General features: G+C 43.2%; 1 protein-coding gene across 2 annotated transcripts in view; it reads left to right on the top strand.

Annotated features, from left to right (window-relative positions):
• Positions 1 to 24,895, top strand: part of LOXHD1 (lipoxygenase homology PLAT domains 1) — a 176,503-nt gene that overhangs the window by 32,615 nt on the left and 118,993 nt on the right. For both annotated transcript variants that reach the window (XM_058556571.1, XM_058556570.1), the window contains exons 5-7: positions 10,273 to 10,371; positions 16,629 to 16,777; positions 24,705 to 24,828. In XM_058556571.1, coding sequence (XP_058412554.1) covers positions 10,273 to 10,371; positions 16,629 to 16,777; positions 24,705 to 24,828 — 372 coding nt within the window. The remainder of the gene's footprint in view (positions 1 to 10,272; positions 10,372 to 16,628; positions 16,778 to 24,704; positions 24,829 to 24,895) is intronic.

Below are 24,895 nucleotides of genomic sequence, written 5' to 3'. Positions count from 1 at the left end.
TGCTTCTACTATGTGGCCACTGTTTGGATCAGATGACAACAAGGATGTGAAAGTGCCTCGTGAACTGCAAGGCCTGTGTGAATGTTTAGTATTGTCAGTAGGTCAGCCCTGGCCATCCTCTTTCAACCCTTTCTTCTCATTGGCTTTCTCCTGACTGCCTTGCTCCCTTCTGACCTCTGGGGCAGGGTTGTTTTTTTTTATTTCTGAGGAAGATTCACTCTGAGCTAACATCTGTTGCCAAGCTTCCTCTTTTTGCTTGAGGAAGATTTGCCCTGACCTAACATCTGTGCCAGTCTTCCTCTATTTTGTATGTGGGTCGCCGCCACAGCATGGCTACTGATGAGTTGTGTAGGTCCACGCCCGGGAACCAAACCTGGGCTGCTGAAGCAGAGTGCACTGAACTTAACCACTAGGCCACAGGGCTTGCCCCTGGGGCAGGGGTTTTATTAGCCCTTCACCTTCCCCTCTGGCTGAAAAACTCACTTGTCACCAGATGGCAACTTTGTGCTCATTGAAATTCTGATCACAGGAAATTGGAGGGCTCTCCTATGACCATTTCAGAGGAAGGCTTGATGCCCTGTGTTGACAGCTGGCCAATGGTGAAAGAACGAAGCCCTGCTCTTATTTAGCCTTGCTCTTTCATCAATATATGCGTTCAATCACAATTTAGGATTGGCACTGGGCCCTACGCCTTGTTTGGAAAATAGCAAATCAGATAGTATGGGGTTCTGCTTGAAGAGGAAATGTGGGAGAAAGAGAGAGAAGAGTAGCATAATAAGCCTCATTGTACATCTACAGGGCCTTTTAAAGAGTGGTTTGTAAGGCATGCCCGCCCACCCCCGCTGCAGCTCTCAGACCCTCCTTCAGTGTGGTCAGAGGTCGTCTGACACATGGGGATCCTGCTCTCCACCTAGCCAACTACATGAGGTAGGCCCCATCTTGCCATAGAAAGTTCTACAGAGTTTAGAAGACAGTCCAGCCTTGTTCCAGAATCAACTTCCTCCTGCACTCTGTTCACCTGACTTCCTGATCCCTGAGCATGGGCCCCTTGTCCACCTCATTGGAAAGGCCTAGAAGCTCCATCCCACCCCAGCTCTGTTTGGCCTCTTGATCCCCAGCCCTTGGCTTGTCTCCCACATTGCCTCACTTTAGCCCTGATGCTCTTCTTCTCTGGACTTTCCCAAGACAGAGATGCAGTGTGTTCCCAAAGCCCTGCATGGGGGCTCCTGCTTCCCAGGCCTCGCCTGCATGAGCCATGGGTACCTCCCCCATCTTCTGAGATGCTTTCTTGCTCTCCTGGCTTCCCTCCAGGGTCTACAGGGCTGCCTTTCCTGGTCAAATGTCATGGGATTGCAGATTGAAAATGATCCTTAGTGTTCTCACACTCCCTCACCTCTGGCATTTTCTCCACAGCATCCCTGACAGATGGCTCTCCATCAGTGTGCTTGGCACATGGTGACTGCTTGGGTGTCTCTGGGGATGGGAGACTCACTTCCACCAAGGGCATCCCAGTCCTTTGTTGGACAGCCCTAGCTACTAGAAATTGTTTCTTTTGGTGAGCTAAAATATCCCTTTTTATAATTCAACCCACTAATTCAAATTCTGCCTCCGGGAATGATTCAGAATTCTGCTACTCCTTCCACAAATGCTTCCCTGCCCCCTCATCCTTTCTCCTGCTTCACTGTGCCCACTTCCTTCTGGAATCTTGTTGCCCCTTCTTTTTTTTTTTTTTTTATTGCAGTAACATTGCTTTATAACATGATATAAACTTCAGGTGTACATCATTATATTTCAATTTCTGAACAGATTATGTCACGTTCACCACCCAAAGACTAATTACAGTCTATCACCACACACATGTGCCTAATAACCCCTTTTGCCCTTCTCCCTGCCCACTTCCCCTCTGGTAACCACCAATCCAATCTCTGTCTCTATATGATTGCTTGTTGTTGTTTTTATCTTCTACTTATGAGTGAGATCATATGGTATTTGACTTTTCCCCTCTGACTTATCTCACTTAGCACAATACCCTCAAGGTCCATCCATGTTGTCACAAATGGCTGGATTTCATCGTTTCTTACGGCTGAGTAGTGATCTTCTTTATCCATTCATCCCTTGATGGACACCTAGGTTGCTTCCAAGTCTTGGCTATTATGAATAATGCTGCAATAAACACAGAGGTGCATGTATATTTATGCATTCATGTTTTCATGTTCTTTGGATAAATACCCAGCAGTGGAATAGCTGGAACGTATGGTAGTTCTACTCTTAATTTTTTTGAGGAATCTCCATACTGTTTTCCATAGTGGCTGCACCAGTTTGCACTCCCACCAGCAGTGTATGAGAGTTCCCTTCTCTCCACATCCTCTCCAACACTTGTTGTTTCTTGTCTTGTTAATTATAGCCATCCTGATGAGAGTGAGGTGATATCTCATTGTAGTTTTGATTTGCATCTCCTTGATAGTTAATGATGTTGAACATCTTTTCACGTGCCTGTTGGCCATCTGTATATCTTCTTTGGAGAAATATCTCTTCAGGTCTTTTGCCCATTTTTTAATTGGGTTGTTAGTTTTTTGGTTGTTCAGATGTATGTGTTCTTTATATATTTTGGATATTAACCCCTTATCAGATATATGGTTTGCAAATATCTTCTCCCGATTGTTAGGTTGTCTTTTCATTTTGTTGATGGTTTCCTTTGCTGTGCAGAAGGTTTTTAGTTTGATGCAGTCTCATTTCTTTATTTTTTCTATTGTTTCCCTTGCCTGGTCAGACATGGTGCTTGAAAATATGTTAAGACCGATGTTGAAAAGCGTACCACCTATGTTTTCTTCTAGAAGTTTCAGAGTTTCAGGTCTTACATTCAAGTCTTTAATCCATTTTGTGTTAATTTTTGTGTATGGTGTAAGATAAGGGTCTACTTTCACTTTTTGCTTGTGACTGACCAGTTTTCCCAACACCATTTATTGAAGAGACTTTCCTCTCTCCGTTGTATATTCTTGACTCCCTTGTTGAAAATTAGTTGTCCATAGATGTGTGGGTTTATTTCTGGGCTCTTGATTCTGTTCCATTCATCTGTGCATCTGTTTTTGTGCCACTGCCATGCTGTTTTGGTTACTATAGCTTTGTAGTATATTTTGAAATCAGGGAGTGTGATACCTCCAGCTTTGTTCTTTTTTCTCAGGATTCCTTTGGCCTTTTGGTTTTTTGTTGTTCCACATAAATTTTAGGATTCTTTGTTCTATTTCTGTGGAAAATGTTCTTGGAACTTTGATAAGATTGTGTTGAACCTATAAATTGCTTTAGGAAGTATGGACATTTTAACTATGCTAATTCTTCCAATCCAAGAGCACGGAATATCTTCCCATTTTTTTGTGTCTTCTTCAATTTCTTTCAACAATGTTTTATAGTTTTCAGTGTACAGATCTTCCACCTCTTTGGTTAAGTTTATTCCTAGGTATTTTATTCTTTTTGTTCCAGTTGTAAATGGGATGGTATTCTTAATTTCTCTTTCTGCTACTTCATTGTTAGTGTATAGAAACACAACTGATTTTTTGTATGTTGATTTTGTACCCTGCAACTTTACCATATTCATTTATTACTTCTAAAAGTTTTATGGTGGATTCTTTAGGGTTTTCTATGTATAAAATCATGTCCTCTGCAAATAGTGACAGTTTCACTTCTTCATTTCCAATATGGATCCCTTTTATTTATTTTCCTTGCCTGATTGCTCTGGCTAGGACTTCCAATACTATGTTAAATAGGAGTGGTGAAAGTGGGCATCCTTGTCTGGTTCCTGTTCTTAGGGGGATGGCTTTCCGTTTTTCACCCTTGAGAATGATATTAGCTGTGTGTTTATCATATATGGCCTTTATTATATTGAGGTACTTTCCTTCTATACCCATTTTATTCAGAGTTTTTATCATAAATAGATGCTGTATCTTGTCAAATGCTTTCTCTGCATCTATTGAGATGATCATGTGATTTTTACTCTTCATTTTGTTAATGTGGAGTATCACGTTGATTGGTGCGTGGATGTTGAACCATCCCCGCGTCCCTGGAAGAAATCCCACTTGATCATGGTGTATGATCTTTTTAATGTATTGTTGTATTCATTTTGCTAGTATTTTATCGAGGATTTTGCATCAATGTTCATCAGTGATATTGGGCTGTAATTTTCTTTTTTTGTGTTGTCCTTATGTGGTTTTGGTATCAGGGTAATGTTGGCTTTGTAGAATGAGTTAGGAAGCTTCCCTTCCTCTTCAGTTTTTGGAAGAGTTTGAGAAGGATAGGTATTAAGTCTTCTTTGAATGTTTGGTAGAATTCACCAGGGAAGCCGTCTGGTCTTGGACTTTTATTTTTTGGGAGATTTTTGATTACTGTTTAGATCTCCTTGCTGGTGATTGGTCTATTCAAATTCTCTATTTCTTCTTGATTCAGTTTTGGAGGATTGTATGATTCTAAGGATTTATCCATTTCTTCTAGATTATTGTACATCTACAGAGCCTGTACATCTAGATTATCCAATTTGTCAGCATATAGGTTTTCGTGGTATTCTCTTATAATCTTTTGTATTTTGGTGGTGTCCATTGTAATTTCTCCTCTTTCATTTCTGATTTTATTGATTTGAGCCTTCTCTTTTTTTTTGGTGAGTCTAGCTAAAGGTTTGTCAATTTCACTTATCTTTTCAAAGAACAAGCTCTTGGTTTCATTGATTTTTTCTATTGTATTTTTAGTCTCTATTTCATTTATTTCTGCTCTGATTTTTATTATTTCCCTCCTTCTACTGATTATGGGCTTTGTTTGTTCTTCTTTTTCCAGTTCCTTTAGGTGCACTGTTAGATTGTTTGAGATTTTCCTTGTTTTTTGAGGTAGGCCTGTATTGCTATAAACTTCCCTCTTAGAACCAATTCTTCTGTATCCCATAAATTCTGGTCTGTCATATTCTCATTTGTCTCCAGGTATTTTTTGATTTCTCCTTTGATTTCTTCATTGACTCAATCGTTGTTCAGTAGCATTTTGTTTAATCTACACATATTTGTGGCTTTTCTGATTTTCTTCCTGTAGTTGATTTCTAGTTTCATACTGTTGTGGTCAGAAAAGATGCTTGGTATTATTTCAGTCTTCTTAAATTTATTGAGACTTGTTTTGTGGCCTAAAATGTGATTAATCCTGGAGAATGTTCCATGTGCATTTGAAAAGAATGTGTATTCTTCAGTTTTTGGATGCAATGTTCTTTATATATCTACTAAGGCCATCTGGTCTAGTGTGTCGTTTAAGACCAATGTTTCCTTATTGATCTTCTGTTTGGATGATCTATCCATTGGTGTAAGTTGAGTGTTCCAGTCCCCTATTATTATTGTGTTACTATCTATTTCCCCATTTTTGTCTGTTAATAATTGCTTTACATATTTAGGTGCTCGTCTGTTGGGTGCATAGATATTTACAAGTGTTATATCATCTTGTTGGATTGTTCCCTTGATCATTATGTAGTGCCCTTCTTTGTCTCTTGTTATAGTTTTTGTTATAAAGTCTATTTTGTCTGATATAAGTACTGCTACCCCAGCTTTCTTTTCATTGCCATTTGCGTGGAGTATCTTTTTCCATCCTTTCACTTTCAGTTTGTGAGTGTCTTTAGGTCTGAAGCATGTCTCTTGTGTGCAGCAAATATATGGATCTTATTTTCGTATCCAATCAGCCACCCTATGCCTTTTTTTTGTGTGAGGAAGATCAGCCCTGAGCTAACACCCATGCCAATCCTCCTCTTTTTGCTGAGGAAGACCGGCTCTGATCTAACATTTATTGCCAATCCTCCTTTTTTTCTCCCCAAAGCCCCAGTAGATAGTTGTGTGTCATAGTTGCACATCCTTCTAGTTGCTGTATGTGGGATGCTGCCTCAGCATGGCTGGAGAAGTGGTGTGTCGGTGCGCGCCCAGGATCCAAACCCTGGCCGCCAGTAGCGGAGCGTGCGCACTTAACTGCTAAGCCATGGGGCCGGCCCCGCACCCTCTGCCTTTTAATTGGAGCATTTGGTCCATTGACATTTAAAGTAGCTGTTGGTAAGTGCGTACTTATTGTCATTTTTTGACTTTTTTCTGGGTGTTTTAGTAGTTCTTCTCTGTTCCTTTCTTCTTCTCTTGCTCTCTTCCCTTGTGGTTTGATGGCTTTCTTTAGTACTATGTTTGGGTTGTTTTCTCTTAGTTTTCTGTGTATTTATTGTAGGTTTCTAGTTTGTCGTTACTATGAGGTTTATATATAATAGCCTATGAATATAGCAATCTATATTAAGTTGATGGTGTCTTTAGTTTGACCTCTTTCTAAAAGCTCTACTTTTTTACTCCCCTCCTCCAACATTTTATGTTTTTTATATCATATCTAACCTTTTTTTTTGTGCATTTGTGACCATTATCCTCTTATCATGGAAATAGATAATTTTTTCCTATTTGTGGTCTTCTCTTTCCTCCTTAAATAAGTCCCTGTAGCATTTCTTGTAGGAGGTGTCTTGGTGATAAACTCCTTTAATGTTTGCTTGTCTGGGAAATTCTTTATCTCTCCTTCCATTCTGAATGATAACCTTTTCAGGTAGAGTATTCTTGGTGATAGGTTTTTTCCTTTTAGCACTTTAAACATATCATGCCACTCTTTTCTAGCCTGTAAGGTTTCTGCTGAAAAGTCGGCTGATAGCCTTATTCTGTTTCTTTTGTATGTAACTTGTTGCCTTTCTCTTGTGGCTTTTAGGATTCTCTCTTTATCTTTAATTCTGGACATATTTAATTATGATATGTCTTGATGTGGGCCACTTTGGGTTTATCTTTTTTGGGGCTCTCTGTGCTTCCTATACCTCAATGTCTATTTCCTCCCTTAGGTTAGGAAAGTTTTCAGCTATTATGTCTCCAAATAGATTCCCTGCCCCTTTGTCTCTTTCTTCTCCTTCTGGGACACCTATAACGTGGATGTTAGTGCACTTGATGTTAAGGTCCCTTAGACTGTCCTCACTCTTTTTAATTCCTTTTTCTTTTATCCGTTCAGCTGATTATCCGTTCAGCTTTTATCCGTTCAGGTGATTTCCTCTAGTCTTTCATTCAGCTTGCTGATCTGTTCTTCTGTATCCTCTACTCTGCTTTTGAGTCCCTCTAGTGAATTTTCCATTTCCAGTACTGTATTCTTCCTTTCTGATTGTTTCTTTTTTATATTTTTCATTTCTTTGTTGATGTTCTCACTGAGTTCATCCATTCTTCTCCCAGGATCAGTGAGCATCCTTATGACTCTCTGTTTGAACTCTTTGTCAGGTAGATTGCTCATTTCTGTTTCATTTAGTTCTTTTTCTGGGGTTTTGTCCTGTTTGTTACTTGGAACATATTCCTTTGCCCCCTCATTTTGCCTCTTTCTCTGTGCTTGTATCTTTGTATTAGGTAGGTCAGCTATGTCTCCTGATCTTGGAGAGATGACCTTATATAAGAGATGCCTTATGAGGCCCAGCAGTGTGCTTCCCTCTCATCACCAGTTCCAAATGTTCCAGGAGTGACCCCCGTGTGGGCTACATATGTCCTTCTGTTGTAGCAGGGTGGCTCTTGCTGTAGGTACATGGGGAGGCTAGGCTGTTGCCCTGGCTGGCTGGTTGTAATGCTCAGCTGCATGTGGCTGTTATGGACACTTCAGTCTCTTTATCAGGTGTGGGGAGCCCCAGCACAGTTGGCTGCAAGGTCTAATAGCACATTCCTGTTGCAGTTTTTCTGTTAAGTGAGTAGGCCCCCAGCTGATTGCTAGGCTCAGTGACCTACAATTGTTGTAGGCCTTGGCCTATAAGGCTCTTGTCAGCTCTCTGAGAATTGAAGCTGGGTGGGGCTGGCCTCAGGCACAGGAGCACCCAATTGTTTCAGGCTTTGGAAGGTGGGGCTGATCCCCTATGTGGCTGTTTGAGAAGCACAAGTCTTCTGCAGCTGACAAGCCCCACTGCCCACAGGGCCACACACACAGTCAACACAGTCCTGCCCTGAGCGCATGCCCCAACCCCCTGAAGTGGACCTAGTCACCCCATGGCAGGGGCCCCACACACTCCACCAATGCCCCACACACTCCAGGCATGCCCTGCCTGGCAGAGGTGGACCCACTTGCCCAGCTGCAGAGAATCCAGGCACCTAGCCTATGCAGGCTCACAAGTTGCCCAAGGGCTTGTTGTTGGGTGGGGCCAGTCCCTAGGGCAGGCTGCTTGCCTGGCCTGTTGCCCCTTCTGACTGACTGATGCTCAGCAGTGGCCTTTAGAGCCTCTCTTGGTCCCCACCCCACCCTGTCACCGCCGGCCAAGGGGCCCTGGGCATCTTGCCACCCTGCAGAGGGGTCTTGCCTTTGTGTGAAGTGAGCCCTGGACTGGGCCCGAGAAAAGACTTGAATCAAAATGAATGATTCTCAGAGGGCCTGCCAGCCAGGGGAGGAAAGGACCAGCCTCGCAGCGGGAGCCCCTGCAACTTGGAAGACAATCAGTGACAGGATCAGCTGGATGTGCCGAGGCCTTCCTGGTCCTTTACAACCACATGACTCAGCATCTCAGGAAGGGGAACCTGGAAATCTGCCTTGTTAACAAGCTCCCCAAGTAGCCTGAATGTGGCTCAAGTTTCAAGACACTGATCTGGGGATTGCCTGGGTCTGTCCTCTTCTGAAGGCCCTGATTCTGTCTCCTGCCTCAGAGGGTCTTCATGAGGAAGCAAGAGGGAGAAAGGGATCTGAGAATGACTGTCCTACTGGAGCCTTCAGTTGGGGACAAGGATTGGAAGGTCTTCCCTCCCCCTTGACGGGTTTCACCGAGTGAAGATTCAGAAGAGAAAGAGAAGACATTACTCCCTCCTGGCTCAGGGTCCTCAGCAGGTCAAAGACCAGCCATCAGGGCTGTAGGGGTGACGTGTCCCTGTGGGTCCCCTGCAGTATTCTACACTGTGGCATCTCTAGAGGGCCAGCCCTGTACTGCTGGGCAGGATTCGAGATGGAGAATGGATGCAGTTAGCTTTTCTCCTTGTCTCCCACTTCACTCCTTTGTCCTGAGCAACTTCTTTGGGACTTTGATCTTTAGGAAATTTGATTCAATCCGCTTTCCGACATACTCAGTGAGACTCTAATATGTGTCCAGCACTGCGCTAGGGGCTGTGGGGGAGGCTATATAAGAGAATGAAGTCCTGCTCCCAGCCCTCTTTTAAGTTCTTCAGGAACTTAGAAGTCTCATCTGCAAGAAACAGCAAACAGCACAAGGTAGTAGATGACGAAAATCAGAAATCATTGACACAGACGACATGGTGGAGTCAAGGAGGGCAGAGGAGAAAGACCGCTGGGGGCTGGACATCAGGGGAGGCTCTAGGGAGGAGGTGGGCAGAGGGGCTGGGACTCTTGCCTCGATTAAAACAGCTCTAGTTTTTATCAGCTTCACATATGGGCATAAGACATCTGAATAAAAGATTATGCTGCACAAAAAATAGAAAGCCATCACAGGAAGGGAGAAGGGAAGGCAAAGTTGCTCAGCTCTTGGAATTGTCAGAGGAGTCTCCCTTCCGCACCACACAGCAACCCCTGCCCTTTGCCCCCCCACTCTAAGGTGGGCTCCAACTGGGGACACCTGGGCAGGGATCATCATGTTGTCAAGTTTACATTGAGCCCCATCCCCTCTCAAGGCCATGGCCAAGGCTGAGGCATTGGGGGGTTACAGAGAATGAGTTTCTGTTCAATAAATGGAGCAAAGATACAGGAAGCAGATACAGGTCTTCAAATGAGGTAACCCCTAAGCATGCATTTGCTGCTTCGATTGGTGCCTCTAGTCTCTGCGTTTGTTATGGTCTTGAAATTTACTCATAAATTTGATTTTAATTTACATAATGAATTTTCCCCAGTAAATTTTTATACTGTAATGTAGTGTACAGAACAGATCGGAGAAGGCAGAGTAGATGCAGGGGGTCCAGCTAGAGTCATCTCAGTATCCAGGTGAGGTATGCTGGTGGGTTGGTTCAGGGTGGCACCTTGGATTTGGGTTGATTCATGCATCCTGAGGCAACATATTAGTATATGAAAACAGAAGTCCCTTCTACCTCTGTTTTATGCTATGCATGCAGTTTAGCAATGACCATTTGGAACCAATATCAGGCGACTTGTTTCTTGCTTGGTTATTGACAGTAATGGTGACAATTCATGCATTGCTGGAGGGAAGGGTGAATGGTATGGTAGCTAGTTTGGGACCTCTGTTCTTCTCTACTCGGGATCCTAATGAGCTGAGGCCTTCTCTGTCCTCATTCCCAGGTAACAAGTATGAAGTCAAGGTGTACACTGGTGATGTCATTGGTGCAGGGACTGATGCCGACGTCTTCATCAATATCTTTGGAGAGTACGGAGACACAGGTAATGCCAGCCATGCCCAGAACTGCTTCTTAGTTAGGCTGTTTCCCACCCTCCTGGCAGAGGAAGGAAATTCCAGTCTCCTCTAGGTTCCTCTGTTCAGCATCTCTGTTCTTCTTGTGATGTGGTTTGTCATAGCCTTCCCTGGGCAGCAAGGTGCCCATCTTGCAAAATTTATGTATCTGATGTGTTTTCAGAATAAGGTGTGCTTGGTTTTGGGGTTGATTTAAAATTGTCCTGCATCCTAGAACAGACTCAAGCTCCACATCTCCAGGGAACTCATTCTCACTTACTCTCTTTATCTCCCTAAGCTCCACGCCCATCTTGAATTATATTTTGGGATGTGGCTGGGCATAGCCTGATTCAATGCAGTGGTTTGGGGCAGACCAGAATGGGCTCAGGGGGTAGAGTTAGACTTGGCCTCGTAGGTGGAGCAGGAACTGAGGGCATAGAGAGCTGCAGGTATTGGGAGGAAGTTCAGGCCAGCAGAACCGAGAGAGGTGGTTCTCTCCTGCTTCTGCCAATTTAATGGCACAACATAGAAGTCATAAAAGCACAGAGACATGTGAATTTTGGACACAATACATTAAATAATTAAAAATGCATTGCTGAGCTTATAAGAAAAATAAAGTAATATCCAGGTGCCAGAAATGAAGAGGGAACTCAAAACCAAGATATTAGCTATGAGTTGACACTGTAGCTCTTGGAAGGATGGAGCTTTCATGTTCAACCATCTACAGGATGACTTCTCATACCCATTTGGGGTCAGAAAATGAGATCTTGGCCCTGCATGAGGCAAGATAAGCCAGATTAGAACCACACATAAAGCCAGGAGCCCTGAAGGTTCACAGGAACATCTTAAGTGAAAAAAGAGACTAGGAAAAAATTGGCTCATCAGTACACTAAACTTATTTCTGCAAGAGCTCTGATTAAAAAGACAATTGCTGAGAAATTGATGCCTCAGGCTTGCACACATGTGGGCTTGAGGTCTGATTTTACACTACAAGTGTGATTTGGGAACCCCCCTCTCTCAGGTATAGGAAATTGGTTCCTTGCCAGTGATACCCTTGGGTGCTTGGCAGATGCATTAGCAAGACTGCATGAGATTCCCACAGATAAAGTACCGGAGATGAGTTCACTTTCAAAAACTACAAAACACTCAAGGACACAATCCACCATGACTAACCACCAATAGACACAACAAACAATGAGATTAAATCCTCCAGATTTCAGATAAAAGAGTTATCTTGAGAAAGGCTGTAACTTAAGTATGTTTAAACTGACTATAGACAGGAAAGAAACAATTGAATAAAATGGCAAGGCACCATGAAAAATATAGTAAACAGAAATATAGCAAATGAAAATATAGTTATTAAATATAAACACCTAATGGATGGGTTAAACAACACACTTAGAAACTGTTGAATAGAAAATTAGTGAACTTCAAGGTAAATAGGAACAAAATATGCAGATGTGGCAGAGATATAAAGTGTCGGAAAATATAAATGAGAAGTCATGAGACATGGAGGAGAGAATAAGTTCTGATAGATGTTGAACGGGAGTTCCAGAACCAGAGAACATGTGGAATAGGTGAGTGGAATTATTTGAAGAGATAATGGCTGAAACATGAATCTTCCAATTAAAGTGACAGAACGAGTCATTGAATAGGATAAACAAAAATAGATCCACGTTTAGATACATTGTGGTGAAACCAAAGCCAAAGAGAAAGATTTTAACAGTAATGTCAAATATGCATATTAAAATTGTAAAATTCACCACCAAAAAGTAGAAATGTGTAACTTCTAAACCAGTAGAGGGCATAAAAGGGAATAAAGACTCAATCGATCCAATAGAAGGCAGGAAATGAGGAAAGAGAAGCAAAGAAAAAGCATGGCTAATAACCAAAGTAAGATAAATGTAAAAATAACATACTAAATAGAAACAAATGAAACTCATCAGTTAAAGGATAGATAGTCTCATAATAAATGAAAAGAAATAAAATTCAGCTTAAATATATGATACAGAAGGGCTTAGATTAAATAAGATGGAATAAAGTATACCAGGAACATGTTAACAACAGGAAAGAAGCTGATGTAGTTATATTAATATCTATCAAATTAAAATTTAAGGCAAAACACTTCATTAGAAATAAATATATTAGACAATGACAAAAGGGGTAATTAACTTGGAAGATACAATAGTCCTGGACTTATATAAATTTAACAACATATTCTCAAAATATGTGAAGCAAAAATTAACAAAATTCTTGGAGAAACTTGACAAGTGCATAATCATAGTGGAAGATTTTAATACAGCACTCTCAATAATTGATGTCAAACTGATAAAAATTTAGTATGAGTGCCAAAGATTTTAACTACACAGTTAATAAGCTTGATCTAATGGATGTAGATTTCTGCATCCATCCGATAAAGAAGACACATTCTTTTCGCAACCACAATAACCACATACTAAATCACAAAGCAAATCTTGACAAACTTAAATAAATCATTAACATATAGACAACATTCTTTGATTTTTTTTTTTTTTTTTTTGGTAAGGAGGATTAGCCCTGGGCTAACATCTGTTGCCAATCTTTCTCTTTTTGCTGAGGAAGATTAGTCCTGAGCTAACATCTGTTCCCATCTTCCTCTGTTTTGTGTGTGGGATGCTGCCACAGCATGGCTTGATGAGCAGTGTGTCAGTCCGTGCCAGGATTCGAACCTGCCCTGAGCCGCTGAAGCAGAGTGTGCGAACTTAACCACTATGCCACCGGGCCGGCCCCCCAACATTCTTTGATCTAATGTCAATAAAATTAGAAGAAACTCCAACCTCTCCTTCCATTTAGAAACAAACTTTAATTTTCATAAAAAATTATGATCATCTATAAAATCTAGGAGAATTTACAAATCATTAAATCCAATGAGAGAGAAAGTTTAATAAAGGTGCTGGATACAAGATTAATATACAAATATTAATAAAAATAGCAAGTAAACATTTATTTTAAAAATATACGACTTACAATAGCAATTATAAAGTGCCTATGAAAAACTAACAAAAGAGCTTTCTAGAAAAAAATATAAAATTTTATTTAAGGATATACAAGAATACCTAAATGAATAGAGAAATATATTACGCTCATGGGTGAGAAAAGACTCAGATTCATTAAGATGTTCCAATTTCCCAGGTTATCCTATAAATGCAATGCAATTGCAGTCAAATTCCCAAGAGGCAATATCCCACAGCTTAAGCTGCTATTAAAATTCACATCCCAAAGGGCTAAGAATTGCCAAGATAATTTTGAATAATGAAAATAATATTGACAATATTAATAATATGGGGATATTTACCCTGCCAGATATTAAGACATTGCAGATCTCTAGAAACTAAAACAGTGTGCTCTGGATAGAAGGATAAACAAATAAACCAGTGGAACAGAATAAAGAGTCTAGAAACACACAGAGATATGGCATAAATCAGAGGGAAAAGGATGAAATATTCAATTACTGGTGTTTAAACAACTGACTAACCTTATGAGAAAAGATGAAATTAGACCTTTTTACATTTCACCGTACACAAAAATAATTTCCATATGGACTAAAGACTTAAATGTGAAAGAGAAAAACTATGAAATTTTTAGAAGAAACTTTAAGAGAGTATCTTTTTTAATCTCAATTTAGAATGGAGTTTCTTGATCAATTCACTAAAAGCACAAAAAACAAAGGCAGGTATCGATAAAGTCCATTAAAACAAGAAAAATGTCTTTATGAAAAAGATATCATAGACAAAGGAAAGAAAACAGAAAAATAAAATATATGAACAGAAAAATTACAGAAGAGCAAGGTATAAATGGCCAATATATTTATATGAACCAATCTCTCAAAAAATATATATGAACAATATATATATATGTTCAATCGCTCCAAATAATCAAGGGAATGCGAATTAAAACCACAATGAAATACCATTGTATACGCACTGAAACAAAATTTTAAAATATGTATGTTAATAACGATTGTGGGGAATGGGAGCCCTCACACACTGTTGATGGTAATTAATGTAGTACACCCATTTTGGAGGGCAATTTTGCAATACCTAATACATCAAAGATGAGCCCATCCCAGGACCCAGCAACTCTGTAGGTGTCTATTCAGAGCAGTTCTTACAAATGTGCAGCAGAAGGTAGGTACAAAAGAGTCCATTTCAGTGCATTTACAATATCAAAAAACTGGAAAGACCTAAAGTCCATCAGTAGAAGAATGCATACATAACAGCGCTTTCTTCATTCAATGACTCTTATACAGCAGTTGGACGAATGAACTAAAGGTCCTAGCATCAACAGAGTAATCCCAAAAGTGTAACATTAACTTAAAAAAAGTAAGTTGCGGGGGCCGGCCCGGTGGCGCAAGCGGTTAAGTGCGCGCGCTCCGCTGCGGCGGCCCGGGGTTCGCTGGTTCGGATCCCGGGTGCGCACCGACGCACTGCTTGGTAAGCCATGCTGTGGCGGCGTCCCATATAAAGTGGAGGAAGATGGTCACCGATGTTAGCCCAGGGCCGTCTTCCTCAGCAAAAAAAAAAAAAAAAAAAGGAGGATTGGCGGATGTTAGCTCAGGGCTGATCTCCTCACAAAAAAAAAAAAAAAAAAAAGTAAGTTGCCCAAGGGTGTGTGATGATGATGATACAGGATGATCACAGGAGCAATAGCAATAACCCCAATCACTAACAGCACTTAACCACACTCCAGCGCTGCCCTGAGGGCTTCCTGTGTATTAACTCAGTTAATCCTCACAGTAGAGCCCATGAGATGGTGCCATTATCATCCACACTGTACAGACAAGGAACTTGAGACAGAGAGATGTGCACTATGATATTATTTATGTTTAATTCTAAAACATGCAAAAATAGTATTTTTTTTTATGGATACATACATGTGCAAACAAAAATTCACAGAAAGGATTCACACCAATTGAGGATTGGTGTGATTACAGGAGGGGATGGGAGGGAAGGGACGGACAGTGATACTTTAGACTTGTCTGTCATGTTTTATTTCCTTTAAAAAAAGAGAAATGTCTAAGCAAATTAGATAAAATGTTAACATCTGTTATACCTCTTAAATCTAGGTGGTGGGTACATGGATATCTTACGTTATTTTCTATATGTTTGAATTGTGGCAATTTAAAATTTAGAAAAATTTTAAGAATCAAATTTTAGAAAAAAAGAAAACAATGGCATAAGCAAAAAGTTGATGCTTAGGTGGGGCTGTAAGGGTTAATATGACCTGTAGACTTGGAACATGATAAGGGAAAATTGCAAAGTAGAAAGAACAGATTAGAATGAGTCCCAGCTATGTGTTTATTACCTGGGTGACTTTTGGCAAATTCTCTAGCTTCTCTAAGTCTCAGGTTTTTCCGTCTGCAAGACAGGGTTAATAATACCTCCCTTGGATTGTGGCGAGAAATAAGTGAGATAAAAAAAAAAAAAACTATGTTAAACAACAAGGAGTGTCTGATGATAGTTATCATTGCTGTTTTGCAGAAAAGGAGTCAGGCTTAAGGAGGTCTCTTGGCTGATGTCTGGGTCCCAGCCACAGCCCCTATGCCAACTACAATGGTTGTACTCCTAGTTCAAGTAACTGGTAAAGCAAGACAAGGCCTTAGGTCTAGGGATGGGGACTTCGGGCTAAGGCAGAAATCAGAAGCCCAGGTCCTGGGCACAAGCTGCACACAAGGCAAGCCTCTGCTTGACTGAAGCCTGGAGGGATTTAAGGAGCCCACAGATCTCAGGATAAAGCTATCCTTGTTGACTTTTTTTTTAATTAATAAACTTTATTTTTAAGAGCATTTTTAGGTTCACAGCAAAATTGAGTGGAAATACAGAGAGTGCTCACATACCACCTGTCCTCACCCCCCACACCCAACCTCCCCAACTTGTTGAGTTTTGAGACCATCCTTCAGCGGGTGGACCATCCTTCAATGAGTGGACCATCCTTCAGTGGGTGGACCATCCTTCAGTGGGTGGACCATCCTTCGGTAGTGAATCATCCTTCAGTGGGTGGACCATCCTTCAGTGAGTGGACCATCCTTCAGTGGGTGGACCATCCTTTAGTGGGTGGACCATCCTTCAGTAGTGGACCATCTGTCAGTGGGTGGACCATCCTTCAGTGAGTGCACCATCCGTCAGTGGGTAGATCATTATGGTTTGGAGTCAGTCCTCTCTCCTCCTCTTGTCTCCTTTGTAATTTTCTTGTGTGTCTGTGCACACAGGGGAGCGTAGGCTGGAGAATGAAAAGGATAACTTTGAAAAGGGAGCTGAAGACAAGTTCACACTGGATGCCCCTGATCTGGGGCAGCTGATGAAGATCAATGTTGGCCACAACAACAAGGGGGGGTCTCCAGGTTGGTTCCTGTCCAAGGTGGGTTCAGCTGCCTGTCTGTGGTCCCTGTGGTCTGGGAGGGGGAATTCTGGCTCTTCGAAGGGTTATATTTCAGCCCCAACTTCCCTCTCTAGGTCTGCCTGCCTCCACTCTTCTACCTAAGCCCGCTGGCCAACCACGCAGCCTGACTCATAGCCTCCAAGACTTTGCCCATGTTATCGCCTTCCTGGAAAGCCCAGATCTCTCATCTGAACCTAGCCAGGGCCTGACCATCCTTCAAGGCTCCACAATACCCTGGGGGGCGGGGGGAACTGTAAAGCTTTCCCTGACTCTGGGAAACCCACCAGAACCTGTCTCTCCCATGAATGTTGATCACCTTGCCTACTTCTAGAATTTATTTGACCCTAATCATAAGCTTTTTTTGTGGCTTATCTTAGGCTGTTGCTTTGTACCTCAAATTTCTGGCTCTTGGGTCCCTTGTACTTTCACCTACCCAGGACAAAGATAAGAATAAAGAAGAAAGCATAAAGGCTTGTGAGAAGCTAAAACATAGCTGGTTCAAAGTTCATGAGGAAAGCTCATGCTCTTGGCTCTACCTTGCCCTGCCCTGATTTTGCCCTCAGATTCCCGTGCTTACTTACAATTCCTTCTAGCAAACTTGCCACCTGTAATTTAAACCTATAGCAGAAAATTAGAAGGGGAAAGAGGCATTGTTATAGGTAGAGTTATTGAGAACTATAATGGTGAGTCAGAGAAGATATAAAAAGCCAAAAGAACATTAAAAATTCCCAGAAGTCTGAGGTTACTTAGAAAACGGGCTACCAGCCTGTTGCATGTATGTCCCTTAGTTGTGAGGCTATCAGTATGTTCTAGCTCATCACAGAATGAGAGGAAAAGGTTAATGTGTAATATATTTTTGAAAACTATTTTGAAAAGATCTTATTATTTAAAACAGAAAACCCTCATATTTATAACAATTTGGCTGTGGGGAATGAAGCTGTCTGATAGTTGAGGTTTTGTTATTGCTTAACTTCACTTACCTTCTTTTATCAGTTAGGAACGTATTTGGCTGCAAGTATCAGAAAATTGAAGTGCAATTTTAAATGATTAGGAGCTTATTTTTCTCATCTCACATGAAATCTAGACATGGTCAGCTCAGGGGTGGTGCAGCTGCTTTTCGAGATACCTGCTCTCTCTCTGTGTGTCACCATCCTCAGCATTGTGGCTTTCATCCTTCAACTTGTTGCCTCATGATCACATGATGGCTGCAGAACCTCTAGGCATCTTATCTGTGTTCCAGGCAGGAAGAGAAGAGAAGACCAAAGGGGAAAAAGACTTTTTTCTGCCAGGCCTTGTCTTATTTTGAGAGAAACAAAGCCCTCCTGAACTTCTGCCTGTATTTCATTGGCCAGAAATGTGTCACATGGCCACCCTAGCTGCAATGGAAACTGGGACATCAAGGGGCTAGCTTTCCAGTCTCTATAGTAGAAGTAGGCTAAGAAGAAGGTGGTTGGGAAAGAGTGTTGAGCGAGCATCCTAGAGTCTCTGCCATGTTTCTCTCCATAACCAGCCTGAAAGATCCTTGAGTGCACTTCTCCAGCTCTTGGCATAGGATGGGGCACTGTATCAATGAAGCAAAGAATGGCCAAGATTCCTTTGGAAAGGAGGGGCTTGCCTGACTCTAAGAGCAGCCAGCCTGGTGCTGAACAGGGTTCCAGGAGGCTAAGTGAAACTACTGCTTGGATTGGAGAAGAAGTGGGGCAGGAGCCCAGAGCCCCAACAGCCAATGCACAGGCAGAGGTGTGTCTTCAGGGCACAGGAGGGGCAGGAGGCAGGTGTGTTTTAAGACCCCAGCCAGGGTGGGTCACGGAGCAGGTACCTCAAAGCCCGGTTCCTTCATCCTGGGAAGGAAGACAGTCTCAGTGAAAACACAAGGTTTAGTGGAAGGAGCTGGGTGTGGCCTTGACACGGTGACTGCAGCTGCTCCTCCTGAGGTCAGGTTCCTTCTTGATTACATGGCCCACTCACCGCTGTGTTCTCGGAAGCTTCACGAAGGAGGCAGGTTGGCACGTCAGAACAGGCCCTTCTGTCATCTTCCTGCTCAAAGGAAAGGGCAGCTTGGTAAGGTGTGAAATCTATTGGTGAGAACATTTTTTTCCTTTGAAACGTTGTAAATCTTGTTCCACTGCCTTCTGAAACTTGATATTGAGGCCAAGCAGACTTCTGTTTCTTTCTGGACCACCTGATGTTTTTTTTTTCAACCAGGATGCTTGCAGGACTTTTTCCTTTATAATTCAAAAGTCTTGCCAGACAATGTCTAGGAGTACGGCCTGTGTTTGTTCATTCATCTCCCCTTCCCTCTCCCCCCTCCTCCCCTCCACTCCCTCCCTCCCTCCTTTTCTAACTTCTTCCTTCCTTTCTTTTTCTCTGCTTCTTATTGTTTGCTTATTAGACACTATTTTAAACCAAAAGGCCAAGCCGGCTACTTTCAATGCGAGATTAGTTACTCTCTTTGGGGCCTGTGTTACATATAGGGGGGAGTTCAGTGCCCGATAGGCAGGTCACCACCTGTCCCCCCACCAACACCAAGGTGGCTATCCCTGTCAAAGGTTCACTGGCTTCTGAAAAACTCCTAACAGCCTATTCCTTTAACTTAAGCCAAACCAAAACACTCCTTGGGGATAAGACATAAAGATAATTCAAGCATTTTACAGGTCAGCGTGCCTGGGTATTCTAGATATTTTCCTGAGGGAAGAATTGTGATGAGACAGGAGGAAGGAGGGTTTTAGGCACCAGGCAGGGTGGGTGCAAGCTGAAAACCAGTGGCGGGAGAAATGGGAGAAACCCGGGGTCGCCTCTTACATTTTCTGACTGTCCCATGGATAGCCTGCACTAACCTCCTGCCTCCCCCGTGTTGGCCTTTATCTGCCCCTCCTCCATTCACTCTGATTGATCTGCTTGCCCTTAGCTCCCCAGAGACACCAATTGAAGGGGCTGTTAACTTGACTGTGTTTCCAGATTTGACACTTGCACAGTAAGTGCTCTTGTCGAAGGTGCCAGGCTGGGCTGCCTTAGCCTTCACGTGACAACCACTCCTTTGGTATTTATGTGTAAGGCTGCCGGGATAAATCTAAAAGCCAATATAATTAGCCCCTTCACAGGTCTTCTCCCTCCTCTTCTGCCTAGTTGACTGCCCATGTGTGTTTCTCAGCCCAGGCTGATGGGCCTCAGGGTGACCGACACACCCCTTCCCCTGCTATTCGCCCTCACCCAGGGGCTGGCATCCTCCCCTCCAGGCTTTGCACATGGCTTGGGTCCCCGTGTCTCGTTAGTCCAATGATTGTGATCGACTCCGGTGGTCAGTTCAGTTCAACAACCACTGCAAAAGAGCAGCAGTCACAAGGTGGAACGTGATGCTGCCAGTGGGCTTCGTCCTTGGTCCATCTGCTTCAGTAACGAGACTTGCCTAAAATCCCACAGCTCTTCAATGGCAGGACTGGGACCTACCCCAGGTCCTCTGGACTCCCAGTCTGGATTCTCTCTACCATGGAATGCATTAGAAAGTCCACAATCAGGTATATTACCTGCTGCGTGTTGTAGGGAGTATAAGATCAACCTGCATCACTGGCTCTGGAAGAAAGAGGAGAAGAGGCTCAAGGAGTTGATTTCCGGAACCTCAAGAAACCCAATGTATCCTCATGTCACCAATTAATACTCAATATTTAACGAGCGTCTACTGAGTGACTGTTATATCCTAGGCCCCGTCCTATCAACTGTAGCTATTATGATAAACATGGTTCTGCTTCTAAAAGAGATAATCCCTAAATACTTATACGTACTGCAACCTTACATTCCAAAATTTCAGGGAAAGTCTAGCTTTCAGTGAACAATCATTCTGTCCTAGGGGTCTCACAAGTAGAGTAGTGTTGATCAGACCAAATTTCCCAGTTGGAAGACCAGAAAACAGAATTACCATGACTTTAATGCAAAGAAGGATGAGATAAGAGTCTTGCGTGAAGGATAAACAAATGTTGTGGGGGTGAACTGGGTCTGACCGGGCATCAGAGGAGGCTTCAGGGAGGGTCCATTGGAGCTGGGCCAAGAAGGTGGTAGGGTTTTGTCAAGAGGGGCAGGGAGGAGAACTCCTTTGGGCAGAGACAGTGATGGATGAGGAGGAGCTGGAAGGTGGAGCAGGGATACTGACTAGATCTGGGCGGGGACACAGGGCTCAGAGAACTAAGGAGCAGGAAATAATGTTAGGGACGTGGGTGAGAGCAGGACCATCGCAGGCCCTGATCACGATAAGCCATCAAAGGTCTTTATGGAATGAGGTAGCTTGAGGTGATAGTGAGGGAGTGGGTATATGGGGCTCAGAGGAGAGGAAGGAAGTGTAGAGGCAGGAGCTAGAGTATTATGGGTGTCACCATTCAAATGCTGTCATTTAGGGTTATTTATATTTATGGTATGTGACATATTATGTAACATAGCACTTCAGTATGACAAGTGAGACATGAAGCACATGGGGAAGGGCAGCCTTGTGACAGGGAGGAGGAGAAGACCCCACTTTCCTTTGCTGGGCCTCAGTTTCCCCCATAGATCATTCCCTCACTTTTCCATGAGACCAGGTCTTTCCCACTAACTCCTCGATGCCAAGATATATTTCAAAATGGGTTCGTATGCTCCAGAAGTCTTCCTCCATTTTTCTGCTGTGTCAAAACTTACCTGTCCCTTGCCCCATGGTCTTAGAACTCCAAAAGGTCACTGCAATTCAATAGTGGTTCCTGGAATGTGGCGATGGCTGCTTATGGGTCAAGGGCCATCTTTGTGGATAACATATCTGCATTTTTAAAGGGAAGATTGAAAACGGAGACATGTTTTACAACCATTTCCTGCTCTCAGGGCTGGTACATAGAGGGTACATTCTGTGGATCACTCAAATTGTCTGTATCTCAGATACCTCAGTATGTGGATGGGAAGGAAGAGATCCTTCAATTTCCCCAATTGCCCTAGGTGTGTGGGGTTCGTTTCCTCTGCACAGAACAGGCCTCTGCTCCAATCAGGTTATGTGAAATTGGTGGAAGTTATTCCAATATCGAGGAGGGAGAGCTGCTGTGAATCATAGTTGACACTCCACATCTGTCTAAAACTTATGGACTCCAAAACCAACTCCACGTGTTCACACAGATATGTCCACCCTATGGGGGAGGAAATGAAGGCCGGAGGCCCCAGATAATTTGGGTGTATCTATGAACCATCTGGAAAGAACAAGGAAGAAATGATCCCCTGCTTGGCACCTTCATCTTTTTCTTCCTCTTCTTCGGGGCGCTTTATCCTTCTTGGGTTTTTGCAATGGGTGGTCTTGTCTTGTGACTCTGCTGTGTCTCTGTTGCTGCAGAGTATAGTGGGCTCCACCATGGACAGGCCCCCTTCTCTGTCTGCGATCTCACTTTCCAGGGGCTCGTGACCCCTTATTTCCCTTTTGCCTCTTGGAAGGCCAGCCCTGCCTGTGGGCTTGTCTACAGGTGGAGAATATTCCTCCAGGCAATGATGGCTCTTGTTTTTTATTGGATCCTTGCTTCTGTCTGTCTGTCTGTCTGTCTCTCTCTCTCTCTCTCTCTCACACACACACACACACACACCCAGGTGTGTGCTTCTGTCATTTGTGGTGAAGGGTGCTTCCATCTCTCCAGTCTTATTTTACAACTGTTTCTGCCATAACAATAGAATCTGTGAAACAGTGGTCTGGAGGGAACACCACCATTTCATTTTGTTAGGCGAAATCATTCCTGAGATGTCTTGAATTCTTAAAAGGAACTCCATGAAAACCCAGAGGTATCTGGGCAACTTGTGAACTGAAGTGGGGAAGCTGCTCACTCCTCCCTTGGAAGGGCCCTTTAAGCAGCAAGAGTCCTGGGTCAGCCAGGACCCATATTAGCAGAGGCCAGAATGCCTTTGGGAGAAACCTCTGCCCCCTCCTCCCTATGCAGTCTCTATATACTGGAGTACTTGCGCCTCCACTTCCCTGCTCCTTCCCACTGCACCCATCACCATTTACTACTAGACATGTTCCAAAATGTTCCACTCTCAGGGAGCTGGCTTCCTTCAGCCTCATCTCGCAGACCTTGGGACCAAGGGATGTCAAAAATAATTGTTTACATATTTCAGCATGCATCTGGAAAATTTCTGTTCATGAACTTTTATACTTTCTTCACCAGTATTTAAGCTTTTATTTTCTCTCTCGGCCTTTCTTTGTTTTTTGGTATTTCGGAAAGTCTAATTTTTAGAGTCTTGGTTGTTATTCAAATATTCATTCAGATATTGTCTCTTTCCTTTGTGGTTCAGCTGTGCGAGATAGTTTTGTCCCATAGAGGTATTTAATGGTACACATTCCATTTTTCAGATTAGATAAACTTCTCAAGTCCGGAATTTCCATCAGATACCAGGTCAGTGGAAGGCCCTTTATTGATGACATCGCTATCAGCTGTGGGGTTGGTTCTCTTGCTCTTGAAACCATGGCTGGCACACTAGGCTGTGAACATTTAAAGGCAGAGTTGGTGCATCTGTTTATCTAGGTTTATTACTAGACTTGACACTTATCTGATAAATGAAGTCCTGTCTTTCTTCACTTTGTTTTCCCTACTCTGTGAGAGTCAGAGTAAGAGGGGTTAGGAGGCAGGCTGAAGCCTGGCTCAGACCCTTGTCATTGACTCCCCAGTCTCCCCTCAACCCCGGGAGATGAAAGCCACAGAGAAATGTGCAGATAGATGAATTGGGAGAGGCTGGACTTCCGTGGCAGAACACCCTCTGGGCAGCGCCACGGTGGTCTCCAGGCACTCAGCTTTGAAAGTACAGACACTCAATCAAATCAGCAGGCTCTGAAGGGTGATTCATATTAACCAAACTCGCAAGGGAGTGATTTATAAACCACAGCCTGAATGCTGATTTATCTGGGGCAAGAAGCCTGGTGGGACAACTGGTTCTGGTCACTGGCTCAGGCCACTGGCTCCCCCCAGGTGGGTGGTGTCCCTCAGGATGACAGCTCTTAGCTCAGAAGATTCCTTTATGAACCCTGGATTAGAACAAGGTGCAATGACTTCAGGTAGCCCAGTGCGTGCCCTGTTTCCACACTGTATGCACTTTGATCTTAGGAAGTGAGTCTTTCACTGAAAGTCAGAGCCCCCTCTCTCCATTAGTCTTAGGAACACCTGGGCAGGTATTTTTCCTTTCCAACTCACCCTGTCTGTGACCAGATGCTTCTGCTGGCACAACACTGTGACTAGAGGATACATTCTATTATTGACGATTCCGCTTATCTTAGAGTGAGTTTTCAGCTGGGTCTTTCTGGGACATTTTGGGAGGGCCACCCAACTCCTTAGTAAGATCTAGAAGACACACTCATCTCAGCCTCAAGAACCTAGCTGATGTGTGAGTCCCCGAAGGAGGCTTCCTAAATGGCCAATTCCACTAGCCTCACTATCCGGGGTTGACTTTTCTGACCTGGCTACCAATCCTGGGATTCCGTGTGCCTGATTCAGGGCTGGCAGTTCCCCTTGAGTGGACTTGGCTTCTCACCAAGAAGGTCAGAATCCCAGCCTTCAGCAGGTGAGGAAGGTGATGATCTTGTTGCCATCTGCAAATCTAGGCTTCCTGTTCTCACACTCTAGTCTCATAGGGCACATCCTGCCAAGTTTCTTGCATTCAATTTTTTAAAATGATCTGCAGCAGAGGAGGGCACAGTGGCTCAGTAATTCACGTAGGAGGAAATTACCAGCCATGCCTGTGTGACTCTTAGTGCTTTGCAAGGTTTTCCTGCAACAGGTGTGTCCTCGTGATAAGCTTTCCTTGGGCCACTAAGAAGATGAGAGTGTGTTCTCAGAGTACACTTAAGTGATGGAGGTGTTGGATTCAATCACCAGGTGTGCCCTCAATGACATTTAACATTCCCTCCCTCTCTTCTCCTTCCCAGATTGTCATTGAAGATATTGGGAACAAAAGAAAATATGACTTCCCTCTTAACCGCTGGCTGGCCTTGGATGAAGATGATGGAAAAATTCAAAGGGATATCTTAGTGGGTGGAGCTGAGACCACAGGTAGAACTGAAGAAAGGGGAGGCCCAACTGGCTAATATTTCTCTTTCTGTCTGAGGTTCAGTATTCT

Source organism: Diceros bicornis, chromosome 16, assembly GCF_020826845.1.
Source record: "Diceros bicornis minor isolate mBicDic1 chromosome 16, mDicBic1.mat.cur, whole genome shotgun sequence".
Classification (NCBI taxonomy): domain Eukaryota; kingdom Metazoa; phylum Chordata; class Mammalia; order Perissodactyla; family Rhinocerotidae; genus Diceros; species Diceros bicornis.
The sequence above is the reverse complement of the archived record's forward strand: the minus strand, read 5'-3'. Positions and strand labels throughout refer to the sequence as shown.